The 16,265-nt window shown below is 41.7% G+C and overlaps 3 protein-coding genes across 3 annotated transcripts; 2 read left to right on the top strand and 1 right to left on the bottom strand.

The window, feature by feature from the left end:
• The first annotated feature begins 282 nt into the window (after positions 1 to 282).
• Positions 283 to 1,395, top strand: LOC103437649 (PRA1 family protein B1-like). Its single transcript, XM_008376144.4, has one exon. The coding sequence runs from the start codon at positions 506 to 508 to the stop codon at positions 1,142 to 1,144; it is 639 nt and encodes a 212-aa protein (XP_008374366.1). The 5' UTR covers positions 283 to 505; the 3' UTR covers positions 1,145 to 1,395.
• A 5,708-nt stretch (positions 1,396 to 7,103) lies between these two features.
• On the top strand, positions 7,104 to 10,484 carry LOC103417788 (probable leucine-rich repeat receptor-like protein kinase IMK3). Its single transcript, XM_008355945.4, has 2 exons — positions 7,104 to 9,448; positions 9,550 to 10,484. The coding sequence occupies exons 1-2, from the start codon at positions 7,597 to 7,599 to the stop codon at positions 10,164 to 10,166; spliced, it is 2,469 nt and encodes an 822-aa protein (XP_008354167.2). The 5' UTR covers positions 7,104 to 7,596; the 3' UTR covers positions 10,167 to 10,484.
• Positions 10,485 to 11,368: 884 nt separating this feature from the next.
• On the bottom strand, positions 11,369 to 15,267 carry LOC103417787 (sorting nexin 2A-like). The gene is made up of 5 exons (XM_008355944.4): positions 14,104 to 15,267; positions 13,601 to 13,810; positions 13,238 to 13,498; positions 11,914 to 12,000; positions 11,369 to 11,787 (listed from the first exon to the last, which is right to left on the bottom strand). Exons 1-5 carry the CDS (start codon positions 15,076 to 15,078, stop codon positions 11,707 to 11,709), a joined length of 1,614 nt encoding a protein of 537 aa, XP_008354166.2. The 5' UTR covers positions 15,079 to 15,267; the 3' UTR covers positions 11,369 to 11,706.
• Between the last annotated feature and the right edge of the window lie 998 nt (positions 15,268 to 16,265).

Genomic DNA, 16,265 nt, shown 5'->3' with positions numbered 1-16,265 from the left:
AAATGGACCCGTACCAAACATTCGAATGATCCTCGAAAAACCTCCACATGTATATTTTCAGGACTCCAGGTGATTATGGGGACCGCTTTGGTACCAATGTACATCTGCTTCTTAATAGAGCATAAAACGATATTACCAATCCGTTCATGACACATATATTTACTATAACATGTGAATTTTAACATCATGTAACGGTCTAACAATCACATTAAAAATTTTTCCATGCAATGATGTCAAGATGACAATAAATATATTAAAAAAAATCTCATGTTCCGCGTGGTATACGACCAATAGTGTGGGAATGAAAAAATTTCTTCCCGTTGGGTTGTTTAGGTTTGGGCTACCACCTAAGATTAGAGAGCATACACCTTCAAATACTCGATCTTTACCCCCTTCCTCATCACCATAACTAAATTCGCTCCGATTAAACAGCTTTTGTTGAATCTTGTTCCCTCGTGAAATAGAAAACAGCCCTCCAAGACACCCGCCATCCCACGCGCCAACAATGGCAGGCCCACCGACACTCCCGATGTCCAACTCCCAAACGACCGTCGGCGCCCAGTCGCAGCCTCCCATCGCCACGCCGGCCTTCCGCGCGTTCATCTCGCGCTTATCCTCCTCCGTGCGCCACGGCTTCTCGCAGCGCCGCCCCTGGTACGAGCTCGTGGACCGGAGCGCCTTGGCCCGACCCGACTCCCTCACCGAGGCCTACTCCCGGATCCGCAAGAATTTCACCTACTTCCGCGTCAACTACGTGTCCCTACTCACCCTCGTACTCGCCCTCTCTCTCCTCACCCATCCTTTCTCTCTCGTCGTCCTGCTCTCCCTCCTCGGCGCGTGGGCTTTCCTCTACCTGTTTCGAGCGTCCGATCAGCCCCTGGTCATCCTCGGCCGTACTTTCTCCGACGCCGAAACATTAATCGGACTCGTCGTGCTGACCGTGGTCGTCGTCTTCATGTCCAGCGTCGGCTCGCTCCTGATCTCAGCTTTGTTGATCGGATTCGCCATTGTTTGCGCGCACGGGGCGTTCAGGGTTCCAGAGGACCTGTTCCTCGACGAGCAGGAGCCCGCCAACGCCGGATTTCTCTCGTTCCTCGGCGGCGCCACCTCGTCCGCCGCTGCCTCCGTAGCCGGACGTGTCTAATTGGATCTCGTGTCAAGCACTCGTCGGATTGATCGCTGTAAAGGTTGGTGAGGCCAAACCCTTTGTGTACTGATCTGTGCAATTGATATTCTTGTAGGGTTAAAGAAACTTCATTTGATTGCGGAATTTTGGAGCGGAAATTGTAGGGTTTTATGTAGATTTGATCTGAAATTTGTATTTCTGTTTTATTTATTTAGTCAAATTTTGATGATGATGAATTTAGTTATTAATTCATTTCATTATTCTGATTATTTGGTGATTAGTGCTTAACTGCTTATGAGTAATTTGATTTTCCAGATTCACATGAATAATTTGCGTAGAATTGGATGAAGGTTTGTTTGTTGAAAACTTAGGAAAAGCCGGGGCAGTGTGCTTCCTCCCCGTAGTTTAGATTAAGTTCATTAGAATTTCGATCGGATAAGAAAAACTTCAGGCATCAATGTACTTGTTCATTGTTGGATGTGTTATAGTACGACGATAGGTATTACTTATTGAATTGTGGGATGAGAACAATAGTTGATTGGATTCGGAGATCCGCCATTGATGACGCTGTTGGAGGGTGTAATGGTGGTTTTGGTCATGGCGGTATTGAATTGTGGGATGATAACAATATTTGATTGGATTCGGAGATCCGCCATTGATGACACGGTTGGAGGGTGTAATGGTGGTTTCAATCATGGCGGTTCAAACATCTTGTGTTGATAGAATTTCATTTCATTATGATGATTAACTAAGAGCAAACTTGTTAAGTTTAGAGTTGATGAAGCCAAATTTACGGGAATACGATTATTTCTGAAACGATGCTCTCTCTCTGCCCATGTTTTGTTTCTGGTAGATAAGTTGAGCCGGCTAGCGTTGTTAAGCCAGGTGGGTTGCATCATTGATTCATTGTTAGGTTATGGAAATAATTGTTAGCTGCACTTGACTTTACTCGTTTATTTTGTTTTGATTTGAAGTAGTCATAAGAGGGGATTTTCTGAAACGCGGGGTTTGAGTAGTTGATCAATCGACAGAATGCAGCCAGTCGACCGGCCGCTCTCATTCTGCAACCATCCTGCAAGATTTGTCTTGCATTTTGGAGTTAATAACATCTATGCTGATTGCTTCGAATGAATATCTGTTCTTTCCCCGCCATTCTCAATTTGAATAAATTTTCGAAACAATGACTTTGTTTTATGCATGTTTCTTGGTCTTAATGTTTGTTCTTATTCCGGCACTAGTACTAGGGTCTGATATTTCTCGTTACTTGTAAGTAAGAAGTTATAAGCTTGGCACGTAATTATATTTGGTCGATCGTGTCGCCAGATCCCCACCCGCAGTATCATAGTATGAATAATGCTTCTTGTTATTCCTTTGCTTCGTTGATTGTGTTCAATTGGTTGGCTTGTTACCAGATGAATACAATGAATGGCTTAACAAGGTCAGTTTGTTATTATCGAATAATTACTACCTTTATGTCTACCGGAAATCAGGTGGCACTAGACTATTGATGTTAACTATGGGTTCGGTTAGAAGTGTTTTTAAAATGATTGAAATTAATTCTTAATAAAAATTCAAGTGAATCTTGGAAAATCATTTTAAGTGCTTGTGCTTCTTTTAAAAAGCACGAAAAGTGCTTTTGGAACCCAAATTAATTTTACTAGAAGTGTTTTTAGTTATTTTAAAATCATTTCTATACTAGTATTATGATTACATCATGTAATTGTATTTTTTTTTTTTTTCAAAACAGAACAAAATTGACTGTACACTAATTCACCTTCACCACATGGCAAGCGTTTAATATTTAGGATAAACATTTATTGAATATGTGATAAACATCTATTGAATGGGTGACATCACTTGAATTATGTCTTTTTGAATACATACGATATTATTTACACTATGAGTCGGTGATGGAGTAAACTAAGACTCACAATAGGCTACTCATAGTAATTTGGTTCAAATTCGCCTATGGCGAGAGTTAAACCTAAGACATCTCACTTACAAGCGAAATAGAATACACCACTAGACCGTCGTACTATGTAATCTTTGAAATCATGTATTGGTTGTGAGTGAGAATATCACAAATTGAAGTTTAGAAATTCTCTTGGGTAAATTACATAGTAGTCCCTCAGGTTTGAGGTCTATTACAATCGCATACAACAACTTCAAAACATTTCACTTTCATACCTCAACTACTATTTTATTTCAATATAGTACATCAGTTACATTTTCCATCCATTAATCCGTTAAATGCTGACGTGGCTGTCCAATGTCTGCCACGTGGCAAATAAAATAATTTTTTTAAAACCTGAATTTTCTCAAAACAAAAAATTGAAAAAAAAAGAAACCCATATCCCTTATCCCTCACCCACCCCCCAGAAACCTAAAAAAAAAATTGAAACAGAAGAAGAAGAAGAAGAAGAAGAAGAAGAAAAGCCCAGAACCCTTTCCTCCCCCCTGCTCTGTCGCGACCCGCGACCCACCTCCCTTCCTCCCCTGGGCTACCTTCCGGCGACCACACCCCCCCCGCGTCGCGCCGTCAGAAGAAGAAAAGCCCAGAACCCTTCCCTCCCCCCGCCACGCCGCGACCCGCGACCCACCTCCTTTCCTCCCCCGGGCTACCTTCCGGCAACCACACCCCCCTCCCCACCGCGCCGCCAGATCCCTTCCTCCCCCCGGTTACCTTCTGGCAACCATCCCCCCTTGGGCGCCAAGATCTCGTGATTTTCAATGTGGGTGGGTTTTGAAAATACTTTGAGTTTGAGATGATTTTTGGATTGGTTTTGTGGTAGATCCACCTAGTCTCGTGTGCAATTTTTGGGGTGGGTGATGGAGGATTTTTGGGAGGGGTGATGGGGGATGGGAGAAAGGGGTGGCTCGGGTGGGATAGACTAGGGCTTTTTTTTCTTCTTTTTTTTTCTCCCCTCTTCTTCTTCTTGTTGCAGGTTTCTGGGGAGGTCATTGAGGGGGGGGGTGAGGGATATGGGTATCCCTTTTGTTTTCCCTTCTTCTTCTTCTTTTTCGGCTTTTTTTTTCTTTTTTTTTTCTCCCCTCTTCTTCTTCTTCTTCAGCTTTTTTTTCTCCCCTCTTCTTCTTCTTCTTCTTCTTCTTCTTGCAGGTTTATGGGGAGGTTGCTTGGGGGGGGGGGGGTGGGTGAGGGATGAGGGATAAGGGTTTCAATTTTTATTTTTTTTTTGAGAAATTCGGGTTTAAAAAAAAAAAAAATTTATTTTATTTGCTACATGGCAGACATTTGACAGTCACGTCAGCATTTAACGGATTAATTGATGAAAAATGTAACGGAAGTATTGTATTGAAATAAAATAGTAGTTGAGGTATGAAAGTGAAATATTTTGAAGTTGTTATATGCGAATGTAATAGACCTCAAACTTGAAGGGTTATTATGTAATTTACCCAATTCTCTTTTATTGTGAATGATATCTTATAGATGATGTGATTAGGCACCCTGCCCACACTTTTCTCCAATTGTGCGTTTTGGGCCAACCCAAAAACAGAAATCAAAGTGGACTTCATACTTCTAATTTTGTAAAAGCCCAAAGGAAGGGAACTCACACTATCAAACCCCATAGAAAAATCAGTTGCTTGACTTAAATCATTGTGAAATATGATGAATGCCTAGGCTCGTTTGGAAATCCATTTAAAATGAGTGGAAGCACATTTTAAGTTCTAAAACACTTAAGTATTTTTTCATGTTTCACTTGCATTTTTTTCTAATGATTAATTTAAAAAACATTACGTTAAAATCACTGTCAATCATCTCAGAAGCACTACCAAACGCATTATAAATTCCAAAAAAAAAATAAAAAAATTCATCTTCTTCTTCATCAGCCGAAACTAAAAATAAAACGAGAAAATGATGTACCTTCTTCTTCTATCTTTTCTTTCTGTCGAAAATTAAATAAAAATCTGGACCACCACATCATTCCGAGTCCGACACAAGTAATGGCGATGAAGACTTCTCTATTTTGAGGGGACCATGACGTGGCCCGCTTCCATTGGTTAATGAGGTCAGGCCCAACTCCTCAAATAGTCAAAACCTAACATTTTTGTTTTCCAACATGAATGATGAAACGAAAGGTTAAGCCGTAATGGACCACTTTCTCGAGCCCTCACCTATTTTTTTCACCTCCTTATCGAAATAAAAAAGATATTCTTATGTACGGCGGCTATAATTGTTAAGATGACTTCCGATTTTCTTCTCCTCCTTCAAGAGATAAAAGAAAAATTCTTATGCACAACCGCTATGATTGTTAAGACGACTTTCTTTACCATGTTTCTTAGTATTCGAGCCATTTGGTTTTCCATCATCCATTAATGGCCACATAAACGGCTAGAATTTGTCTGCGAACGACGACAATTGAACTCTCACATGGTGGATTCACAATCCACTGGGTAGAGGACTGTATAAGTCCGTGGCAACCATTAAAGATACACACAAGGAAGACCTCATAAACTTGGTTCTACCAAATTAGGAAGACCTAAGTGCAGAAAATATGTGACATAGCACGGGCGGCCTACACAAAATCTCTCTTAAAAGAGAGTGCGATATACCGCCAAGGCCGGTCTAGAGATTTTTGAGGCCCGGGGTGACGCCAAAAAATTATTTATTTTTACACGTAAAACATTGATAAAATTATATTTAGAAAAACACTTCAAACTTACTAATTTAGAAACATGGAAAAACTAATTTATTTTGTATCGAGAGAAGGAAACCAAAAAACTTCAGGCTTACAAGTAGATAGATTATGAGTTTTTTCTTCCATCTAAACTTTTAAAGTGTTTTTGTATAAATCGTTAGGTGTTTTTTTTCTTATTTGCTAACCTCGTCAATATAAGACTAAAAAAAATAATGATATTTTCGAGTCTTTAAGGATATGTATAAATAATGAATGGGCACCAAATCAAACCTTTTGATGACACGTCATATGATTTGCAAATTTGGTCTAAAAATTTAGTCTACACATCACCTTTTGTTGAAGATTAGACTTGAATTAGAATGAATGTTTAAAAATAGCAACCCACGTAGTTACTGGCTAGTAATTCAAAATAAATTAACCAAACAAAAATTCGTAAAAGTTGAAAAAAATAAACATGCACATAGCATTTTGAACTTAGGACCTCTCATCCTAATTTTAAATATAAAAATCATTGCTTCTAATCAAACTTCTGATCATTTAGCCAAATTTTATAAATTTATACTGTTATGAAAGGAAATTTGTAAAAATTGGAATTTAAATAACTACACATGGTGTTTTGAATCTAAGACCTCCTCATTAATTTCAAACAACAAAATTACCAATTCTAGTTAAATTTCTTTGACATTAAACCAAATTTTATAAATTTATACTCTTATGAAAATGTATATAAATATGCCACATTAATAACTTTGGTGCCCCTAATTTTTTTTGGGTCCCGGATGGTCGCTCTACCCACACTAGGCTTGGCCCGGCCTTGTATACCACGATGAGGTCAAATCATCATCAGCGCTATAAGTTGTACATAATTACGTACCCATTTTACTCTTCACATGTCATATAGTTGTATTATACAACTTGTATACAACTTATAATAGGAGAAATTTTGTCAACGTGTAAGGCACACCAATTACCTCTAGTAGTTATTTATTTATACAAACAATAGTGTGGAAGAGTAAATTCAAATCCAATACCTTTACTGCAGAGTTACATTTTTCATTTTCGTTATTACTTGAGTTATAAGTCTCTTTTACCACATTGGTTAATTTTACTAACAGAATCGGTGATGAGGGCAAAACAGTCCTTCCACAAAAATGACAGAAAAATTAAGAAGTTGCCGGATGCAGTATTAGTTAATGCACGCTTTTGCACCTGACGATGTTTTAAACGGCGGGACCCGCCAGAGAGAAAGATAGCCGTTGGAGAGGGAGGAGGAGCTATTGGAAGCAATAAAAAAGACCCCCAACTTCAACAAGTTCAGTTCAACCTTTCCACCTCCATCCACGAGATCATCGAGATGTTCAGATTATTATACAACCACACACACACACACATATATATATATATATATATATTATATATATATATATATTATATATATATATATTATATAAAGCATGAAGAAGAGAAATATAAAAACCCTAGCCATTGCCGTTTATGAATTCAGCAATCGAAACTAGCCGTTAGGTTTTTCTGTGGGAAGAAGAGCGTCTGCCACCCACATGACATTTTCTCTCTCCACCCAATACAACAGTAACAATAAAGATTCTCTCTCTCTAAACTCAAGAGAATCCTCACGTGCCCTGTCCCAGTCGTCACTAAAACACCCACCTCTAGGCTTTCAATCCCACCACCAACTTCTTTTTCTCCTGTTCCATTCCCTCCTCCTCTCCCTCTCTCTCCATCACTCTCTCACTTTCTCTCTCTAGAATCCAACACAAGCAGTCCGCCATTGTTGGTGCTCTGTTTCTGATCATGGACAGCAAAGATCAAATCTTTCACACATTTTCCGACTACCCATCTCAAAATTGGCGCCGGATTTCCCACAAGAAGAAGGAAAAATGGAAGTTTCTTCCTCTGCAATCCAAATGCGCGCACTTCTTCCTCTTTCTCCACCTCCTCCTCTCCTTCTTCCACCCGGCCCGCCCCGAAATATGGGACGGCGTCATTGTCACGGCGGCGGACTACCAGTCCCTTCAAGCAATCAAGCACGAGCTCGACGACCCAAAGGGGTTCTTAAGGAGCTGGAACGACAGCGGATACGGAGCCTGCTCCGGCGGCTGGGCCGGAATCAAGTGCGCTCAGGGGCAGGTGATTGTGATCCAGCTTCCATGGAAGGGGTTAGGTGGCAGAATCTCCGAAAAAATAGGACAGCTGCAGGCTCTGAGGAAGCTCAGCCTCCATGACAACCAGATTGGAGGGTCAATCCCTCAATCTTTAGGGTACCTTCCAAGCCTCAGGGGAGTTCAATTATTTAGCAATAAACTTTCTGGTTCAATCCCAATTTCTTTAGGGTTCAGTCCTCTGCTTCAAAACCTCGATCTCAGCAACAATTTGCTAGTTGATAAAATCCCTGACAGCATTTTTAACTCCACCAAACTTAACAGCCTCAATCTGAGCTTCAATTCGCTGTCGGGGTCCATCCCAGGTAGTCTCTCTCGCTCACGTTCCCTCGTATTCCTTTCTCTCCACCACAACAATCTTTCCGGCTCGATCCCAGAGTCTTTAGGCAGGTTGAGTGAGCTTCAAGAGCTTGAACTTGGAAATAACCAGTTCAATGGAGCTATATCGAATGAAATAGGGCGGCTTTCGAGGGTTAGAATTTTAGATTTTTCAAACAATGCCATAAATGGAAGCTTGCCTTCTAGCTTCTCCAATCTCTCCTCGCTAATCCAGCTGAATCTAGAAGGAAACAACATCGAAAGCGAAATCCCGGAAGGTCTTGGAAGCTTCAAAAACCTCTCTGTTCTTAACTTGAGGAGGAACAAATTGCAGGGTTCGATTCCTGCAGCTCTTGGCAACATTTCGACGCTCACCCGCCTCGATTTGTCGCTGAATAATGTCAGTGGTGAAATTCCAGCTTCTCTTGCCGGTCTATCACATCTTGGTTTCCTCAATGTTTCATACAACAACCTCTCTGGTGCTGTCCCGGCTCTTCTCTCTCAGAAGTTCAATTCGAGCTCTTTCGCCGGGAATGTTCAGCTGTGCGGGTACAGTGCTTCAACTCCATGCCCTTCCGAGGCACCATCTCAGAGTGTCCCGCCTCCGGGCCCAGAGACTTCGAAGCACCGCCGCAGACTTAGTACCAAAGATAAAATTCTTATAGCAGCAGGGGTTCTTTTGTTAGTGTTGTTTTTACTCTGTTGCATTCTGCTGTGCTGTTTGATAAGAGGAAGAGCTGCATCGAAAGGCACGGATGGCGCAGGCGTGGCGAGGGCTGGAGCTGCGAGGACTGAAAAGGGTGTTCCGGCAGTTGGGGGAGAAGCTGAATCCGGCGGAGAGGCTGGAGGAAAACTGGTACATTTTGACGGGCCAATGGCTTTCGCAGCAGATGATCTTTTGTGTGCAACCGCGGAGATTATGGGGAAAAGCACTTTTGGGACTGTCTACAAGGCGACATTGGAGGATGGGAGTGAAGTTGCAGTGAAGAGATTGAGAGAAAAGATTACGAAAAGCCAGAGGGAATTCGAGACGGAAGTGAACGTGCTTGGGAAAATCAGGCACCCGAATCTTCTGGCTCTGAGGGCTTATTACTTGGGACCTAAGGGAGAAAAGCTTCTGGTTTTCGATTACATGCCGAAAGGGAGTCTTGCAGCATTCCTCCATGGTAAGCCTAATGCAAATGATTTTAAGCACTTCGTATCTCAATTTCGGTTTATCGGGTTTTGATTTTTCTCAATTTGGTCGCTGTGTTTGATTTCGTTGCAGCTCGAGGGCCGGAAACTCCGATTGATTGGCCAACACGAATGGGAATAGCAAAGGGCATGGCAAGAGGTCTCTCCTACCTCCACGGCAATGAGAACATTATCCATGGAAACCTCACATCCAGCAATATTCTACTTGATGAGCAAAACAGCGCCAAGATCTCGGACTACGGCCTCTCCCGCCTCATGACAGCCGCTGCCAATTCAAATGTGATTGCAACCGCCAGGGCACTAGGGTACCGAGCCCCGGAGCTCTCAAAGCTCAAGAAGGCCAACACGAAAACTGATGTTTACAGCCTTGGGGTGATCATATTGGAGCTCCTTACAGGGAAATCTCCTGGTGAGCCGATGAACGGTTTGGATTTGCCGCAGTGGGTTGCCTCCATTGTGAAAGAGGAGTGGACTAACGAAGTTTTCGACTTGGAACTGATGAGGGACGCTTCTATAATCGGTGACGAGCTGCTAAACACACTGAAACTAGCTCTGCATTGCGTTGATCCTTCGCCGTCTGCAAGGCCGGAAGTTCATCAGGTTCTGCAGCAGCTAGAGGAGATTAGACCTGAAACAGCCGCCAGTTCCGGCGACGACGGAGCTGGAGCCCCTTCAGCAAGTGATGAGTGAAAAATGGATTCCAGCAAAAGGGGTTCGGTAGACATATTAGGAAGCGTGGCTATAGCTAGTCTAAGATTCTTTCATTCTTGAATATTAATTTTGCTTTTGTTACACTTCATCAGTGTTCGTAGATACAATTTTTCAAAATAAGCGACTCCAACCCAACAAGGTTCTCCCACTTCGCAAGGGTGAGAGAGACAATATATCATATGCAGCCTTATCTTTGCTTGCAAAAAGGTTTCCACGACTCAAACCTGTAACCTTTCAGTCACAAATGATTTATTTGTATTAACTTAAAGAGTTTTGTGATTGTGTTGGTCGTTCTAATTCTAAGGCATATTTAATTATAGAATAACAATAAAGTCTTATCGTGCTAAGTGAGATCGGTCGTAAAATCTTAAAACGTCATTGCACTTGATTTTGCACCAAATCTTTTGTTAACTCCAAGTACTCCATGTTTTTTTAAAAATCTATTTTCAAGTCTTCCTCTACCCTTTTCGCTCTTAACCTCCAAGGCATACTTAATTAAAAATTAAAAATACAAGGTTTAAATAGGGACTTGGATTGTCTGCCCTCCTAGTTGTGGTGCCCTTTTATGCCCTCCTATTTTATGCGGTCACGGTTAAGCCACGTCAATATTTTATATTAATTTTTTAATGAGATAATAAGACAAAAAATAATAAAAATATAAAATATTGACGTGACTTAACCGTGACCGCACAAAATAGGAGGACATGGAAGGGCACCACAACTAGAAGGGCAGACAATCCTTGTCCTTTAAATAGTCCTCCGTGCAACCGCATATGATCCGCAGTGCAGTCTAGTTTATCAACGACTTATTGACAATCATCGAAAATTGCACATCCCACCATAAAAAACGACATACTTTGCCAAAAAGCCAACTTTAGAGTGAAAACAAAGGCATACATACGTTTTGCTAAAGTTTCACATCGAATTAATTCTACTCTAATGATTGATGTCTTAATCATATTAACTTATTAAACCTCAATTTGTTCTTATTAATCCGCTAAGACGCCGTGTTCGATACTTCATGCAAGAAAACAGACCCCTCTCTCACAAAATTAGTATCCATCTCATCACCGATATGTTATAATTGTTCCGTCGAGTGATGAGAGAGATACTAATAGCAAGAAAACTAATAAAAAGAGTTTACAAACTTTGAGTTTTAATAATAATGACAATATAAAGGGTAAAGTGAATAGTATCATGATCGATTTTTTAGCGTAAAAATATGATTTTTCGTTAAAGTGAACAGTACCGACAACTTTTCGTTAAAGTTCCCACTAATAGTGCGATCTACACCGGAGTAGATATTAGAATCTCTAGTCAACTATAGGTCTGCTTAAGTTTGGATCAAACATAAAAACTATGCACTGAAGGTTAAAATAGTCTTCTGAAGGCCTATTTTTGGTTGGTTAGGATGAAAGTTTGTTGGGAAATATCGCAATGGGATGTAACTAGTGTACATGCACGAAATGCAGAGACACAGAATGAAAAGCTAAACACAAAAATTTTACGGGCAACAATGTCAGCTGGCATCATTCGCATACCCGCTTGTTTCTTCAGCAAGCTTCTCCCAAGTATTCGCCATCTTTTCCGCGTATCCAGCCTGTTAGATGTGAAGAACGTACCATAACTATTATTCAAGGACTTACGAAATGAAGTTGAGATGCCATTTGAAGCGAAAACTTTACAAGAGCACGAACTACAAATGAGGTTTAGAGCAGGAGATAACCTGGTTAAGAACAAATCCTCTCAGCATGCCCATGAAGTCCTCGTGCCTCTCTCTGTCAAGCCTTTCGAGCTCACTCCTGTTATTTTCCTGCATGTAGATTCACCAACAATCATGCTTCGAGTTTGTACACAAACACATTGTGTATAAAATGAGATCTTTCTTCTTCCAATCAAAACGGGAACTGAAACAAACATTTGCTTAGCCAGGAATTCTAGTAGTTGTAATCGAATGACAAGATAAAGAATATTCAGAGGCGCGAGCTGAATGCATTAGATAACACATGAAGGGCAACAAAATGACCACAACGTGTTTCCAATCCTATCCCTAAATCTAGGGCATGAATTTTGAGATCCCTTGTCATTTGCCCCCCCTCCACTAAATGTCATGAGAAAATGGAAAGACTAGAGGAAGAGGAAAGAACATCGGTTTTGAAGTTAGTTTAGAGAATGGGTAGATAATCTGACCAGTTAGTCCAGCTGCACAAGCTTAACGTGGACCAAAAGCCAGCATGAATGAATGTTAAATAAAAATTGGTTGCCAGAAACCGGAGGCCACACAAATATTTTCATGTTAGTTCAGTAAGAATGAAGAACCGTCAGGTGCGAATGCACAAAAGCAATTTATACATGATGGTGTATCTTACCACATTTCACTATCAAAAATTTGAATAACACTCTACTAAAGTACGGCAAGTAGCACATGCTTAAACGGCGGAGGACCAAAAGAAGAATAACAGCTCCATCTGATAACTCTCTTATCTTGCTGATTAGTTTTGTTGCTTCCTTTCTCGATTAGTACTTGGGCCTATGAGAACTAACGTAATATTCTTTTATCATGCAATCAAGAATGTTCTAGAGAGTATTTCTTCTATCTTTTCCTTGTTGCTTCAAGGGTCCCGTGGTGGATTCGAGGATTCTCTTTGGGTGTTGAAGTAACCTACCCACTTTCTGTTCTGCGTCAGTTGGTATTGACTAGATTTCTCAGAATAACAGCTCCCTAGTGTATACTTCTCAATTTCGGGGGCGAAGCCCCTGTAGTGATTCCAGACCCTCTCTCGTTATTTCTATCTGTTGTTTTTATATGTTTTGCTTCCGCTAAGCCGCTTATTGTCTTAATCAAGCTATATACTACATCATATATACGTAAAAACGTAAGACTGCTAAAAATAACTAATACTAGCACAACGCATAACTGTTTGCAGATTTTAGGTCATATATAGGAAGAGGGGAAATCTATATAGGGTGCCACTAACTATCATCAAAATGAATCTAGAACTCGTAGATGCAAACTGAATTGCTAATTTCTAGATGCCTTAAGAGGTTACCTTGATGCGTTCATACTCTCTGATTGCACAAGATTTAGCATCCTCACTAATCTTTAAAGTTTCTTTAAGCTCCTCTATTTTCCGCATCCTGGACCTGTCTCCACCAAATACTTTGGATGCTGCAGCTTCAAGCTTCTCAATCCTGGACTGCAATGAAACTAATTCCGACGAAAGAGTCTGAACCGTCAGTAAAGCACTTGATCTGTCTGAAAATGCACTATTGACTGCCAGCATTACTCCAAGATATTCATGGAGTTTGTCCTGTGATAAATATGTAACATTAGGCTAAGATAACAAGAGAATCAAATATGACTCCTTTTCCGCAAATTTAATGTCTAGGCATATATAGCTTATGTAAGTTACCAAATGTTTGACCGTTTGCGCATTTAACTCCCGGTACAATCGGCTAGCTTTAACAGAAGCAGTAGCCACATTTTTCATGTCATTGGCTCGTATTGTTTGAGATTCGAACATGGCTCCCTCCGTCTCAAGCTTGGTCAGCTTCACAAATGCCAACCCCAATTCCCCCAGAGTCTCTCCCATGTCCTGCTGAGCTTTTACTAGTGATTCAGCCTGCAAAAACCGAAAATCTCGTTCATTCTCCTCTACCGTATTCTAAATTGCCAAATTTAGAACAGACAATGCTCATCGACAGAAATGGTAAGCTCTTAACTTCATAATCCCGTAACTAATCCTACTGGAGTCGAAATATTTCATACATTTTAATCGAAATGATCACGCTAGTTCAGTTGGCACTTGCAACTATCTAAATCTTCAAGTGCATCATAATAATTAACTACCATTTGAATTTGAACATACTAATTATGTTGAATTACCAGAAAGAACCCATAAATTAGCAACAATACCTGCTGAGACAAATTGCTAAGCTGCTGCTCAAACTCCGCCACCTTCTCCTTCCTCTCCAAAAATTCCTTATCGTCCTCAACCGCCATTGGCTTCACTCCGCCCCAATCGTTCACCACTGCCTGCTTCAGCTCCCTGAAGATCCTCAGCAAGTCCCTGCCGCCCTTGGCCGGCTGCGCAGCCTCACTCACATCTGTCACGACAGCCACCTCCCCCGTCAGCTGCCTTGGTAACCTCACTGCTCCATCGAGCATCCGCGACGCCACGTCAATGCTCCTTGTTAGCGGTACCTTCCCCTTCACCACCAAAAACAGCCTCAGCTCCTCGCTCTTCTTGATCGTCGGATGCACCGCGAGCTTGTTCAGGTACTTCGCCAGTGCCGCCCTCCGCAGCTCCACGAACTGCTCGATTTGCATCACCTGGCTCTCCACCACACTCTTATCGGGTCGGATCGGGATGAAGAACCCGCGGAACGATTCGGATAGCCGGTCCGACAGCGTCACCACGTCCTTGAACCGCCTCCGTAGGGTGAATTCGGATCCGGGCCCGCCGTACTCGGGCATATTGGTCCGAGTGGTGATCAGGTACGTGCAGTACGAGGTCCCGCCGGGAACAAGCGAATTGTTGAGCTCGAGCTCCTTCTGAGGGTCCGAGACCCATATCTTGAGAAATTCGGATCTTGTCGGAGGCTCCGATTGATAAGATGAGGGCCTAGGGCTTTCGTGGCCGTTGGATGAGGAGGAATCGAACGAGGTGAAGATGGCGTCGGCGTAAGACGGGGGTTCAAGGATGGAATTGAAGCCTTGCGAGGATGTGACTGTTGTTGCTGTGGCGGAGTGGCGGTCCACGGAGGTGGACGCGGAGGGCGAGGATTGGCCGTTGGATGAGGGAGGCTCGTCAAGGACGAGAGATTCCATGTCATCTTGGGATGCATGTAGGTCGGCCTCCTGGTCGCCGTGGTTTTCCTGCCTCATCATTTTCCCCCTTATTTTTTGCCGGGAAATTAATAATTAATGATAAATAAATGAATAAATGGAGGGAGGTGGTGGCGGTGGCGGTGGAAGAGCTGGTGCGGGGATGACACGGCAAGGTAGTGAGTTTTTAGTGAGTAGCGAGTTGAGTGACTCGGGCGGGCCAATGGGCAACCTCTTTTGCGTACGTGGCGGTTATGACGCTGCTTCCGCAACATAGGCTGCCACGTGTTAATGACGTTGAATGAGAAGTTGGGCTTTTATTGGGCTTCTGTTGAGAGGCCCAGGGCTGATTGAGCTTTGATTGGACTTTGTCGACAGAGGGCGCCGACGTAAAAAGTCCGGAATGAAACAGAATGTGGGCCGGAACGGAAGCTTTTGTAGGGTTGGGCCTGCAAGATTTGACTTGACAAGGACCCAATCTGAGTTTTATGTTTGGGTCAATTCAAATTAACAATATACTAAAGTTTAAGGGATCATTTCCGGATCCCTTTCACCTAAGCATCATGATCCACAAATCCGAGCTTTTGAAATTTTATCCAACGACGACAAAGAGGAAGTTCCATTAAAAATTATAATAACTTTAACCGTTTGATCAAATTTCAAGGGTCCGGATTTGTGGGTCATGAGAATGAGGTGGAAGGGATCCGGAGAGGACGGTCATGCACTTCTAATTGTACCGAGACATTTTGTAATAATTTAGAGCCTCAATGAGAGTTATCACGTATCATTATTGATGAGTCTATTTGGTTAAGTTGAAGACAATATTAACGCATGATTGAACTTGGTAGTGGACACTTACAAAGTCTATTCGACAAATAAATGATCGGTTGACAGGCCATACAATTATGATTCACGTGACAAAGCCCTAAGTGGAACACCATATTTGAGTGTGTCCGATTTTTGTTGTTTTATCTTGGAGAAAAAGAAAATAAGCACACTCTCTCTCTCCCTCTCTCTCTCTCTCTCTCTCTCTCTCTCTACTGGAAAAGATGTTTGATTTACATAATTGCTAGTAAGGTTGTATAGTTAACACATGTTTCTTTGAAATTGTTGTATGTTTATTTTGTTGTTTCAAATCTTTTCAAAATTTGAATGATGTCTTTCGTATTTAAATTATGTATTATATTTTATTACGTTACGTATCTTTGTCTTTCATATGTTTTTCAAAAACACATAATTAGTTATAAGGA

The sequence above is a fragment of the Malus domestica genome, chromosome 01 (assembly GCF_042453785.1).
Source record: "Malus domestica chromosome 01, GDT2T_hap1".
In the NCBI taxonomy this organism is placed as follows: domain Eukaryota; kingdom Viridiplantae; phylum Streptophyta; class Magnoliopsida; order Rosales; family Rosaceae; genus Malus; species Malus domestica.
The sequence above is the reverse complement of the archived record's forward strand: the minus strand, read 5'-3'. Positions and strand labels throughout refer to the sequence as shown.